This window comes from Ictidomys tridecemlineatus, chromosome 9 (assembly GCF_052094955.1).
Source record: "Ictidomys tridecemlineatus isolate mIctTri1 chromosome 9, mIctTri1.hap1, whole genome shotgun sequence".
In the NCBI taxonomy this organism is placed as follows: domain Eukaryota; kingdom Metazoa; phylum Chordata; class Mammalia; order Rodentia; family Sciuridae; genus Ictidomys; species Ictidomys tridecemlineatus.
Genome location: NC_135485.1, coordinates 112,285,601 through 112,299,671, shown reverse-complemented (window position 1 = coordinate 112,299,671; position 14,071 = coordinate 112,285,601). Strand labels below are relative to the sequence as shown.

At 40.1% G+C, this 14,071-nt stretch overlaps 2 protein-coding genes across 2 annotated transcripts in view; one reads left to right on the top strand and one right to left on the bottom strand.

Annotated features, from left to right (window-relative positions):
* Fam13a (family with sequence similarity 13 member A) overlaps nt 1-5,725 on the bottom strand; it is a 328,573-nt gene extending 322,848 nt beyond the window's left edge. The window contains exon 1 of the mRNA XM_040293090.2: nt 5,407-5,725. The gene's annotated coding sequence lies outside the window, so the exon portion shown is untranslated. The remainder of the gene's footprint in view (nt 1-5,406) is intronic.
* Nucleotides 5,726-5,928: 203 nt separating this feature from the next.
* On the top strand, nt 5,929-11,148 carry Tigd2 (tigger transposable element derived 2). Its single transcript, XM_005337529.5, has 2 exons — nt 5,929-6,284; nt 6,464-11,148. Exon 2 carries the CDS (start codon nt 7,344-7,346, stop codon nt 8,922-8,924), a length of 1,581 nt encoding a protein of 526 aa, XP_005337586.1. The 5' UTR covers nt 5,929-6,284; nt 6,464-7,343; the 3' UTR covers nt 8,925-11,148.
* The last annotated feature ends 2,923 nt before the right edge of the window (nt 11,149-14,071 follow it).

Below are 14,071 nucleotides of genomic sequence, written 5' to 3'. Positions count from 1 at the left end.
ACCACATTACAAAGATCATTCATCATGATCAAATGGGAATAATTCCAGGGATGCAAGAATGGTTCAACAAATGCAGATCAATAAAACATGACATACCACATCAAGAGAATGAAGGTCAAAAACCATATGATCATCTTAATAGATCCAGAAAAGGAATTTTTATAAATTTTAATGTTTTTTTATGGTAAAAATGCGTAACAATTAGGTTCAGAAGGAACACACCTCAATATAATAAAGCCATAAACTACAGCCCACATTTCACTGAATGGGCAAAATCTGAAGGCTCTGAAGATCTGGAACAAGACAGCAATGCCCATTCTCACCACTTTTATTAAATACAATATTGGAAGTTCTAGCCAGAGCAGGTAAGAGAAAGAAATAAAGATAATCCAAACTGGAAAGAAGGAAGTCAAATTCACATTGTGGCAGATGACATGATGTAGAAAACCCCAAAGACTCACCCTACTCCAAAACTTACCAAAACTAATAAATATAGCAAAGTTACAAGTCGTAAAAAAATCAATGCAAAAAATCAGAAGTATAAATATTAGTTGCCATATACTAATAGGAAATTATCAGATAAAGAAATCACAATAGATATCCCATCGGCAATGCTACAAAAAAAAAATAAGACAAAATACCTAAGAATAAATTTAACAAAAGAGATGAAGGAACTCTACAATGGACATTATTATAAAACATTGATAAAAGAAATTGAAGAAGACACAAAAGTTGACAAACATCCTATGATAATGAATAAGAACAATTAATGTTGCTGAATCCTATGTTTCCCAAAGCATTCTACCTATCAAATGCAATCTATATCAAAATATCAATGACATTCTTCATAGAACTTCACAAGAATCCTGAAATTTGTATGAAATACACCCCAATACACCCAAAGAGCCAAAACAATTTTTAGCAAAACAACAAAGCAGTAGACATTACATTGCCTGCTTTTAAAATATACTACAAAGCTATAATATCCAAATAGCACAGTAGTGACATAAAAACAGACACACAGATCAATGGTACAGCTTAAACAACCTAGATGTAAACCCACACATTTACAGTTAACTGATTTTTGACAAAGGAGCTAAGCATACACACTGGAGAAAGAACAGTCTTTTCAATAAATGGTGTTAGGAAAATTGAGTGTCCACACACAGAAGAATGAAACTAGATCCCTATCTCTCATCAGTCACAAAAATCAACCAAAAATGGATTAAAAATTTAAATGTGAGATCTGCAACTATGAAACTGTTGGAAGAAAACATGCTTTAGGACATTGCAATGGCCAAGGGTATTTTGGACAAGACCTCAAAAGCACAGGAAACAAAAGCAAAAATGGACAAATAGGATTACATCAAACTTAAAAAGCTTCTTTTGCATAGCAAAGGAAACAATGGACAGAGTGAAGAGACAACCTTCAGAATAGAGAAAATATTTGCAAACTATGCATCTGTGAAGATGTTACTATTAAAAATATATAAGGAAATTCAATGGCAAAAACAACCCAACTTAACATAGGTAACAGACCTAACCAGACATTTCTCAAAAGAAGACATACAGCAGAAGCAGTAGGGAATGCCTGTAATCCCAGTGACTTGGGAGCTAAGGCAGGAAGATCTCAAGTTCAAAGCTAGCCTCAGAAATTTAGCAAGGTCCTAAGCATCTTAGCAAGACCCTACCTCAAAATAAAAATAAAAAGGACTGGGAATATGGTTCTGTGTGGTTAAGCATCCCTGGGTTCAATTCCTGGTACCTCCAAACAAACAAACAAACCCCACATACAAATGGCCAACAGATATATGAAAAAAATGCTTAATAATCATCAGGGGAAAATGTCAATCAAAACCACAATGAGATATTGCCTTACTCCAGTAAGGATGGCTATTATAAAAAATACTAAAGATAATAAATGCTGTTGAGGATGTGAACAAAAGGGCAAACTTCAACTCTCTTGGTGGAAATATGTTAGCATAGCTATTGTGAAAAACTGTATGAAGGTTTCTCAAACAACAATAACAATAGAACTACCATATGATCTAGCAACCTCACCTCTGGATACATACCAAAGAAAATAAAGAGATATCTTCACTCCCATGTTCACTGTAGCACTATTCACAATAGCCAAGAAATGTCTGTCAATTGATTAATGAAAAAAGAAAATGTGGTATATATGCATAATGAGATTATTTTCAACTATAAAAAAGAATGAAATCCTGTCAGATGCAACAACTTGGATGAAACTGAAGATCGTTATGTTAAGTCAAACACGCCAGGCATAAAGAGCAAGTCCCATAAGATCTCACACATAGGTGGGACAAAGTTGATCTCATAGAAATTGAGTGCAGGATGGTGGCTACCAGAAGCTGGAGAAAATAGGTGGGAGGGAGAGATGGGGAAAGGTTAATCAGTGAGTATTAAGTTAGTTATATGGAAGTAAGAAATTCTGGTGTGCTATTATTGCACAATAAGGTGACTATAAATGTACTATGTAACTTAAAAAGCTAAAGGAGAGGATTTTGAACATTTTCACCATAAAGAAATAATAGGGGCTGGGTGTATTGCTCAGTGGTACAGCACTTTGATCCTCAGCATTACAGAAGGGAAGAAGAAAGAAAGGACAAATGTTTGAGGAGAGAGAGTTGATTTGAATAAAACATTATACAATATATACACACTCATAAGGAAATGTTACATGGTACCCCATTAACATGTTCAATTTTTGTTTTCATGTTAGTTAAAAATAAATTGAAATTTAAAAAGAACTAAAGAATTCACTATCTTTCAATAGCATTATGTTATCAACATTAAACACACACACACACACACACACACACACACACACACACACACACACACAAAACCCAAGTCCAGGCCAGGCAGGATGGCACATGCCTGTAATCCAGTGGCTTGGGAGGCTAAGACAGGAGGATCACAAGTTCAAAGCCAGCCTTAGCCAAAAGATAGGTGCTAAACAACTCATTGAGACCCTGTCTCTAAATAAAATACAAAAAAATAGGACTGGATATGTGGCTCAGTAGTTAAGTGCCCCTGAGTTCAATCCCAGTTATTCCCCCAACCCACCCCGCCAAAAAAAAAAAAAAAAAAAATGTCTGGGATTTTCCAATGAGTAATCTGACCTGCATCCAGAAACTTTCAAATAGAAAAGTGTTCCTACCTTTAACCATTCAAAATAATATTTTTATATTAAAAATGAACATTTTGGGCTTTTATTCTATAATCTAAAGTAAGATAACTTCAGAGTTGAAAGAATTTAAATAACAAGCCTTCATTTTACTGGTGAGAAATGGTTCATATCCAGCTCATTTGAAAACACAAACACACTCTCCAAAAGAAAAATAAATCATATTTTAACTGGAAAATTCCCCTCAATATTATATGTCACTGAAAGCAGACAACAGTAACTTTCTTTTTTAAAGCAAGCCACTGATTTTCAATTGGCAGTAAGTTTTTTAGCTACACGTATGTACTATTTGATGATATTAAATAGGTTTAATACACATGGAATATTAATATCATAAAAATCGTGTTTTTACTTATTAGTAGTAATTAATCAGTAATTCAGTATCATGGAACAAAAACTTCCAAATAAATGGGATCAATAATAAAGAAAATGGAGAACAAGAATGCAATCCCTTAAAACTAAGAATTTATTCTAACTAGAGATATCTTATTCCATTACAAAACTATTTTGCATGAAGAATACCACTGATAAAGACTGTGTACAATGTATGTGCATTGATATATCTCAGCAGAAAATTTAGAAGTTATGAGAAACTTAAGCCTGTTAAATTCTGTGCATTTGGACAAACGTATTACATATTATGACATGTATCCATCACTACAGCATCATCCAAAGTATTTTCACCACCTTGAGAATCCATTCTTAACATTCCATTTTAACTGCATCTTACTCTAATATTAAGTTGGCCACAATTAGCAACCTATCCCCCTAGCAAAACCCAGAAAGTTTATCAGATGAAACTAGCTCCTTTAAAGACACAACTGCCTTAGATAAGGTCTTAGGAAAAATCTGCTAAAGATAATTGCTTTAAGTGAAGTGATGTTGGGGGTGACCTGCGGACCAAAAGATGTAGGCTGTATCCAAATTGGAACTTAATACAAGGCAAAGAAAAGGGAAGAGCTATAAGTCATAAAACACCAGCAAGCTTCAGAATTCAGGAGAAACAGAGATATGCATGTGATATCTGGAAGAAAATTAAACCCTAGAGATAGTAGGGGATGTGGATAAATGGCAGAATTTATTTTTATTTAAATATCATAGGACAGAGTGACCCCAGTAGGCTGGAGGGTGAGGGGAATGCCAGGAAGCTCACATCTGCTTGCTTGCTGCCTCATTTCCACATGATTGGCAGTCTGAAAGTCAGCACTCTTCCCTTATGAGTGATCAGATAAAAGTCTTTCACGCTCCTTACAAATAGCAGGGAAAAGAAAACTTTTAAAAAATGACATAAAACTACTATAAAGTTAGACTTTACCCAAAATAGCCAAGGAGAATTGCCAGAATAGGCCTGGTTGGTTGGAAGCTAAGTGGGAGTCGGATTGGGGGAGGGGGAGTTCAAGGGAGGTCCATCTTTAGGAAAAACAGATATTTGTCAAAAGCCACTTATAGCCTCACTTTCGATGTAGAAGATGAGTGAATTTCTGTCGCGCCAGAGAGTGTAAAGCTGCGATTCTGAAGAAGGCAATTGTGCAGTTTCTGCGTGGGAGTCAAAAGACTGGGAACCAACATCTCTTTTCTGCAGTAGGAATGCTCAGTTGAATTTCCGTCTGTGAGTTCCGAAATTCTAGCAACAATGTTGCCTGGTCAAATACATGACGAGATACTACGTTACTTTGTGTTAACGCTGAGGTTCGATACTTACGCGTGGATGTTTAGCCGGGAAAAACAAAACTTAACAGAAGACTCTTGCACTTTTCACACTATTTTACCAGGGGTCGGGCACAGGCAGGCAAACTGCGTTTCCTCCGTAAACAGGTGCTGCAGGATGAAGGTGCCACCGTTCCCACTCCAGGGAAGGTTCTGGCGACGCTGCAGGTATCTCCGTGGAAACAATACATCCAGTCTTTAGCAAAATGCAATTCCCTGGTTACAACTGAGACACAGCGGGTGTAAAGGGGCTGCAGCAAATTCACGCCGCTGCGTCCCACAGGTTAACACGTGTACCGGCTGCTGCCAGGTCTAAGAGCACCCACCAGGGAAAGGACACACGACAATCAGCTCGAGCGCTGCTCTCCATCCACCCTGGCTTGTTTGGTTGGGTGTTGCAGAGCCAAAGCTCCAGCTCCTCTCCCAAATCCTGTCCCCACCCCAGCCCACCGGACCTCATCCAGCAGCCGTGCCCGCTCTCTTACCGTGCCTCAGGATGCCGGCTGCTTCTTGTCCAGTTCTGGCGGGCAGCCTGCGGGGTAGGTGGGCACCCGGCTCCCAAGAGGGGGCTTGGGAGGCGCCGAAACTGTCACTCCTTCCGGAGGGCGGTAGCGGAGGCTGTTTGTAAACACTCTCCACGTGCGCTCGCCCTCCCCTACTCACAGCTCGTGCCAGAGCCGGGGGATGCGTCGATTCGTTACTCGTACGCAAAGGTTGCGAGTTTTACTCCCGCTGCGAGAGATGGAAGCTTCGCCCCCAGAGTCTGGCCACTGGTTAAAGCGCCAAGACAGGGCGAGCTCGTACCGCCCCCTTCTGGCCAACCCAGCCGCCCGCAGCCCGCAAAGACCGGACCCTTTGCCGAACCCACGCAGCGTCCGGAGAACGCGCGGCGTCCGAGTCCCGCCCCCCACTCCCGCCCGCTCGCCGAGTCCCCGCCCCGGGCCGCGCGCGCTCGCCCGCCAGGCCCCACCTCTCGCCGACACACGTTCCTGCGGGGGCGCGCGCGTGCTCCCTAATCCCCCGCCTTCCGGCTCCGGCAGCGACGCTCGCTTTTCGCTGCCGCCGCCGCCGCCGCGCCACCGGTGTCAACCTCCTTCGGGAGACTCCATTTGCTCTCAGCACGAGCTGGCCGCCGTGCAGGCAGGCGGAGAGCGATGCCCGCAGTCGGCGAACTGGCGTCGTCTGCGCCAAGCGGCTGCTCACCGGCTGGCTGGCCGCGGCGGTGACATCCTGGTCGCCCGCGTCCAGGCAGAATCCGGGCTCCCTCCGCGGGAGGAAAGACGTCCCGCGCTCCGGAGCTCGCGCGGCGGCGGGGAGAGGCCCTGGCTAACAAGGCTTCCCTCTGACCTCTTAATTTCAGGAGGTAGGCTATTGAGGTCCCTCTCGGTCAACCCAGATAATGCCTAAAAGCATTATTTGTCGCATTTAGCTCTCACGTTGATAGGAGGTGTTAATTTTCTCAACATAGTTGCAGGGTAGGTGTGGGTAATACCACAGACCCCGATACTGAAAAGAGAAATGTTTTTTGGTATTTTCCTTTAGGTTTCAGAGGCTGCGAGTACCTATACAGCCCTCACAGGAACTTCTGTTGGCCCATGGAGGATCATCTCTCACCAGGACTATTGTAACATCTTCACCGAGCTTTCCACCCCACTGCCTCTACCTTGGGTCCTGATTTCTACCCATGAAGTTTTTTTGATGCTTTCTTTAATCACGTGGCATTACCTCTTGCCCACCTTTCCCCTTTCCAATAGCAAATTACATTAGGTGTAAGTTTGTGTTGAGTTAAAGTACAGAGTTTTCTGCTTGTCCACTTTCACCTCATTTGCACCTCTTATGTCCAGCTCGCCTTAACCTTCTACGATTTTTCATAAGCACTCCCCTGTGTAACCTATAGCAATCCTTGACTGGAAAAGAGCATCCCTTATAGTCCATTGCCCTACTAAGACAACACAGTGAGGGAATGAGTTTTCCCATTGTTTTTTCCTGTATGTCAAGTTTGCAAGTCCTATATTGCATTTATTTTCTTGCACATATCCCAAAATACCGCAACCTCAGTCTTAGTGCTTTAGGGAAAAACCTTCTCTGTAATGATGGCAACTATTAAGTGTTTAAGAGGACTGTCTTAGAGACCTTGTAGTGTAGCTTTGGTTCAACTTCTAACCTCCAGTAAGACTGCAGTTCATGAAAAGACTTCAGACTAAGAGGAAGGTAGGGTTAATTGGAGCTTTCCCTGTTGTAAGAACTTTGTTTTAAAATGAAAGTGAAGAGATTCCTGTAGACCTAGTCAGAAAATTGGTGGTTACTCTAGGTCTTCAGGGCAGAGGAGGGATCTTAATGCTCCATATTGTAATCTCTGTATTCAAATTTAAGTTGTTAATTATCTTGTTCCAGTAATCACCTGAAATATTAGACACTTAAAATGTTAGGGAAACGTAAGCGTGTGGTGTTGACAATTAAGGACAAGCTTGACATCATTAAGAAACTTGAAGAAGGTATCTCTTTCAAAAAACTTTCTGTGGTATATGGAATTGGTGAATCCACAGTTCGTGATATTAAAAAGAACAAAGAAAGGATTATAAACTATGCTAACAATTCAGATCCTATAAGTGGGGTATCCAAACGTAAATCTATGAAGTCATCAACATATGAGGAACTTGATAGGGTTATGATAGAGTGGTTTAACCAACAGAAAACAGATGGAATTCCAGTGTCTGGAACTATTTGTGCAAAACAAGCCAAGTTCTTTTTTGATGCTTTGGGGATGGAAGGTGATTTTAATGCATCATCTGGCTGGCTAACTCGATTTAAGCAGCGCCATGGTATTCCAAAGGCTGCTGGGAAAGGAACAAAATTAAAAGGAGATGAAACTGCTGCCAGTGAATTTTGTGGTAATTTTCAGGAATTTGTTGAGAGAGAGAATCTACAGCCAGAGCAAATTTATGGTGCTGATCAAACTGGATTGTTCTGGAAATGCCTTCCATCAAGGACATTAGCTCTTGACTCTGAGCAAAGTACTTCTGAGTATAGGTCAAGCAGAGAGAGAATCATTATTATGTGTTGTGCAAATGCCACTGGTTTACACAAACTTAACCTTTGTGTTGTGGGGAAAGCAAAAAAACCCCGGGCATTCAAAGGAACTGATCTTTCAAACCTCCCGGTCACTTACTTCAGTCAAAAAGGTGCATGGATAGAACAGTCTGTTTTCAGACAGTGGTTTGAGAAATATTTTGTGCCACAAGTACAGAAGCATTTGAAATCTAAGGGGCTTCTCGAAAAAGCAGTGCTTCTTTTAGATTTTCCCCCAGCACATCCAAATGAAGAGTTGCTGAGTTCAGATGATGGCAGAATAATTGTGAAATATTTGCCACCAAATGTAACAAGTCTGATTCAACCAATGAGCCAGGGAGTTTTAGCCACAGTAAAAAGATACTATCGAGCAGGACTTCTCCAGAAATACATGGATGAAGGTATTGACCCAAAAATGTTTTGGAAGAATTTGACAGTGTTGGATGCAATTTATGAAGTGTCAAGAGCTTGGAACATGATAAAATCAAGTACCATAACCAAAGCATGGAAAAAACTTTTCCCTGGCAATGAAGAAAATTCAGTCATGAACATTGATGAAGGAGCCATTTTAGCAGCTAACTTGGCAACAGTTTTACAGAACACAGAAGACTGTGAACATGTTGACATTGAGAATATTAATCAGTGGTTTGACTCTCGGAGTAATGACTCAAGCTGTCAGGTGCTAACTGACAGTGAAGGTGCCGAGGACCAGGCCAAGCCTGTGGAGCAAAAGCCTTCCAGTAAAACTAAAAAAGCAGAACTGAACCCAGAAAAACTTATTAGTCATAAAGCTGCACTTGAATGGACCGAAAACTTACTGGATTATCTAGAACAACAAGATGACATGCTTCTGTCTGATAAATTGGTATTACGGAGGCTTCGTACCATAATAAGAAGGAAACAGAAGATCCAAAATAACAAAAGTCATTCATAGTGCTGTCAAGTGTTTCAGTGTGTTTGAATCTTTGTGTATTGATCTGCAGTGGAACTTACCTTGTTTGAAGTGCTGTGGATTCTGACGCCAAATACCTTTTATAAATAATTTTAGGATTAGATGCCATTTTTGGTTACTTAAATTACAGCCCTTTAATGTTGTTTTTAACAATTAAGTGTTGACATGTAACTTGTCTGTCTACTGTTTCTAATCTGTATTATACTAATTAGATCATAAGGTACCTAAGGTCAGGGATCTTGTGTCTATCTTGTGCCTGAATTTCAATGTGTCTAATAAAGGTCCATGCACACTATAGGTACACAATAAATCTTACTTAAATTGAATTTTTTTTACTTTCTTTGAATTTTCACTTCTAAATTGAAATACGTTAGGGCTAAGTTTCTATTTTTGCTGCTGAATATATTAAAAGAACTCTGCAAAGATTGTGCTAGACACAGGGGATGGTGGCATACATACTCCTGCAATCCAGAGGCTGTGGCAGGAGGATTTTAAGTTCAATATCAGCCTCAGCAACTTAGCAAAGACCCTATCTCAAAAGCTGAGCGATCATGTGGCTCAGCAGTAGAGCAGATGTCTGTCATGCACAAATCCCTGGGTTCCTTCCCAGTACGGGGCAGGGATGGGGGATCAGGCTGAGGTATCTCAGTGTGACTACTGAGAACTGAAGGACAGTAGGCTAAATCCTTAAAATACCACATTTCTGTACTAGCAGTATTTAGGCAATCAGAGATTCAAATTGGCCATCTCTGAGTATAGTGAAGGAAAATCTAAAGTTAAAATGACTCTGGGGGAAAGGGTTTGTGCTTCACTTTTATTTTATTTGACAATAGAGTTCCTTTATGGTTGTGGAAAGAATGTCAATGCTGTTCTAAGAAAATAAAATTCAGTTTCCAAACCATTGTGATTAGAAGAGATAAGGGTTATATTTTATTATGCATCATTTTGATTCTTTATAGATGGATTAGTAGCTTTTCTTTTTAATGAGCTATTAATGTAAGACTTTAAGTAGACCATTGCTTTCATATAGCATGTTTTTTTCTGTGACATGCTGAGAATATAAGCATATGTATATACATTGTGGAGCAGCATGTGTTCGGTGGACTAGCATTAAGTAAGACTTGAGAGAGGCACTATAGAAAGAACATGGGCAGCTGTGTGACCACAACCAAGTTATCTAATCTACCCATGTGTAAGATAGGAATATTTCATGTCTCAAAGAGGGCTGATGAGGAGTTAATGAGTTACTATATGGATTTTATATAATAGTAGTTATTCTAATAACACACGAGTGTTATTGCACTGCAGAAATTATGTTTCAAATGTATATTAAACAGATCCAAGGTGTGACTCAAAGTGATGTAGCTGTATTAGGAAATCTCTTCCACAGGAAATGAGGTCAGAGATACAAGTAATTAGTTTGAGCTGAAATACAATAATAATTTATTTCCATGAAAACTTGAGAATTAATCTAATTTAGAAATCATTATCTACTAATAGGCAATGTGAGGTATGAAGGCATATTTAAGACAGGTTAATTGTATGAAATGGAAATGGGATCGTAATTTCTTTGCTCTAAACTGTTAATATATTGCTAATAAAATAAGTAGATATTAGTTTTGTTTATAAAATAAAAGCTATATGAATATTGGCACAATTCACTGAAGCAATAAAATACCTTTAAAGTAAATAAGACTAAGACAGCAGGAAGCAGGACACTTGAAATATTTTATCAAACTAATACAGAAACAGCAGAAAATCAGAGCAAAAGAAATGTCACAGGAGACTGGTTATAGTAATCTGGCCCAGCCGTCCACAGCAGGATTCCTTGTGATATGATTTGAGGGGATAGTAAAGATCCATTTGACAATTTCTTCTTTGACAAGACTGTCATTAGCTCAGAATTCTACCTTTTGAGCTGAGGCTTTGGGTTCTAGAATGACTTTTCCAGATGACTTCTAAGAATCCTCTTTCCTTGGGAGAATTCATATGTCATTATTAATACACCTTTCTCAATCTATACAATTTCAACTACCTGATGGACTTGAGGAAATGGCTGAGGACTGAGACTAATTGACTTCCCTGAAAAGGGCTGAAACTTGATAATGATCATGACCTACATTTGCATTTGAGTACTGCTTTCTATTTTTCACAGTGCTTTTTACTAATAAAAATGTATCAAACTTCTTCAATCATGACATTGAAATGGCCTAATCTTGTATTTTTATTACAAATGCTAATGTGACTTGTGCATTCTAATTCCATAAGTAATTGTAATACAAAAGTCTTTCCCGCTTCTAGATAATGTAATGTTAGATCCTGTAGAAAGACACAAGGTGGTTATCTTGATCGGCCACATGTCCCATATGGACACCCTGGTTTGAAAAGCACAGATGTATAGGCTCTTAGTTTTGATTTTGTGCACCTTAGAGAAAATATACACAAATTCTAACTATTGGTTACTATTTATAAAAGTGCATATGTTTTAGGAGACTTGAAAGACAAAACTCAGACCAAATGGGGAAAGTGGTAATTAAGAGCATACTTTTTAAAAATTGCATAATGGAAATATTTGCATTTTACAATTCACAGAGTAATGCAGTTATTGATTGGAAAACTTTCTGGGCTCAATAAACAATAGAATTGGCAGAATTCAGATCAGTAGCCACGATCAATTTGAGTAGAATTATAGTACTATAATAGCTATTGTTCTGGGATTCATTTTGCTTTTAGTCTACTTCAGACTGAGCCACACAGTCACTTCATGAAGAGTTTTCTGAGTTTAGGAAAAATCATGCTGGACTAAGTGGCACAGCTTACATGCAGCAGAACACAGAGCTACCCAAACCACAGATCCAGAAGCACCTGCCTACTACACCGTAGCTGGATCCACACAGCCATGGTACTAAAAGCCAAACTGAGGCCTTGAACACCAAACAGCACTATTCAGGAGGCCTGTGTCCACTTATTACTCTACTATTTTCACAAAGTTGACCATTTCCTAAATAGATACTTTCAATCCTAAACAGTAATATCTACAATGTTGCAGGTCTTGTGTGTCAGTTGTGGTCTTCTTCTATGCAAGTTAAAGTGAATATAAAACAATTATTTACCAAAAAATCTTGTCTATAACCTAAAATTGTCGTGCATAGCTCATATGCATACATTGAGAAATGGTAGCCAAGAAGGAGGAGGAGGTGGTTGAAGTCCAACACATTTGGAGGGTAAACACCAGCTTCTCTGCTCTTTGCCTAGATAAACTTGGCAGATTGTGGACCTCTTTGGAACTTTTGTATAAAAAGATAGAAGGTTAAATGGACACTCCAGACATTTATAAACACCAGCTATTAAGTAACTCACGGTTGTTTGTTGAGAACCCTGGGTCTCCTGGCTTGGCTTGCAGAATGAGTCACAACTTTCTCCCATGGTAACTGCGCAGACCTCCAGGGGTCTCCACACCTCTATTGAGATCCAAGGCCTGTGCCCATCTTTGGGAATGCTGGTTGAGGTATATACATAGGTGGGAAGGCAATGCTGAATTCCCTGTTCCCTAGGTCTATAGTGTATGCTGTTAATCCCCACAGGAACCATAAGTGAAAAACAAAGCAGGAAGAGCCACTGTAGTCACAGTTGGGGATAACAGCACTCAAAGAGAAATGCATTTTTCCATGCAGTATTAGATGATAGCTCATATGCTCTATGCAAATGCCAAGGGAAAACTGAAGGAGCAGGTTTGATTCAGACATGAAGCATCATCAATATCTATAGCACTGGTCACCATAGAATGGATGGGTCCAGGGGCCACTGGGTCTGATTTGCCCAATTTCTACCAGTATCTGCCTGGTTTATACCTGTCATCCCAGAGTAAGTGTTACAGTGCCCCCTTTACTCTCAGGTATCCCAGATTAGAAGAAAACTAGATGGTTTCTCTATTAATGAGCACAATAAAGAAAAGAGAATGTAAGTTGTATGTCCAAGGTCACAGAATCACTGGGGCCCAAGAAGGAAGTAGAAGTTGAGGCAATGTAGCCTACAGCCAAAGGCATGGCTTCCTCCACAGGTGCCTCTGAGGAATGGACTGTGACCTCAGTCCCACTTCACTTCATGGCCCAGCATGGCACCTGCCTCCCTAATACAGGTGGAGACTCCCTTATTAAAAGTTTATTTCTCCTGATGGACAAGTAATACACCCAGCTCATGTGTTAGATATCTGTTATGTGCCAATCAGAAAGCTGGGTGTCCTGCAAATTAACATTTGTGATCCTCAAAACCAATCCTGTGAAATATAATACCTGTTTCAGAGGAAGCTCTCAAAGGGAGTTGGCAGAGACCCAACAAAATATTTCCATCCAAGACAAGCACAGAGATCTCAGCCATTGGAAGAATCCATGGTTCTGTGTTCATGGGCATTCAGACTGCAGGAACTTGTGAGGCAGACAGTCAAGGCCTTCCTCAAAGCCATTTTTTTTTTTTTTTATAACCAGTAATTTGTTTGGCGTGTGTAATTCCAAAGAATGCTACCATTAGCAGTATTACCCATGCAACCAAATGTCTTTGTAAATCCATCAGACTCAGAAAACCTTTGGATGACGCTCCACAAGAGATTGACTATCATAGTCCTTATGAGGGGCATTTTAAAAATTCCTTTCTGAGCCAGCAAGGTGGCACAAGCCTGTAATCCCAGCAGCTTGGAAGCTGAGGCAAGAGAATCTATAGTTCAAAGCCATCCTCAACAAAAGTGAGGTGCTAGGCAACTCAGTGAGACCCTGTCTCTTTTTAAACTACAAAATAGGGCTGGGAATGTGGCTCAGTGGTTGAGTACCCCTGAGTCACAGTAATATCTACAATGTCTACAATATCTACATTGGGTCTGATTTGCCCAATTCCTAAGTTTAATCCCCAGTACCACTCCCCTCAACCTTCCCACAAAAAAAAAAAAAAAAAAAAATCCCTTCCTATCAAAGATCAGAACTGGATTGTAGGGTAGATCTAGCCCTGTCTACACTGGTCACTAAGACCACAAACTGCCGCAGTCTGGCTGGGCACAAAATCACGAGCCACTCACACCTTGTAGATTCAAACAGCAACTCTTTATTCTTGAACTCACACCGGCACTCTACACACGTTCC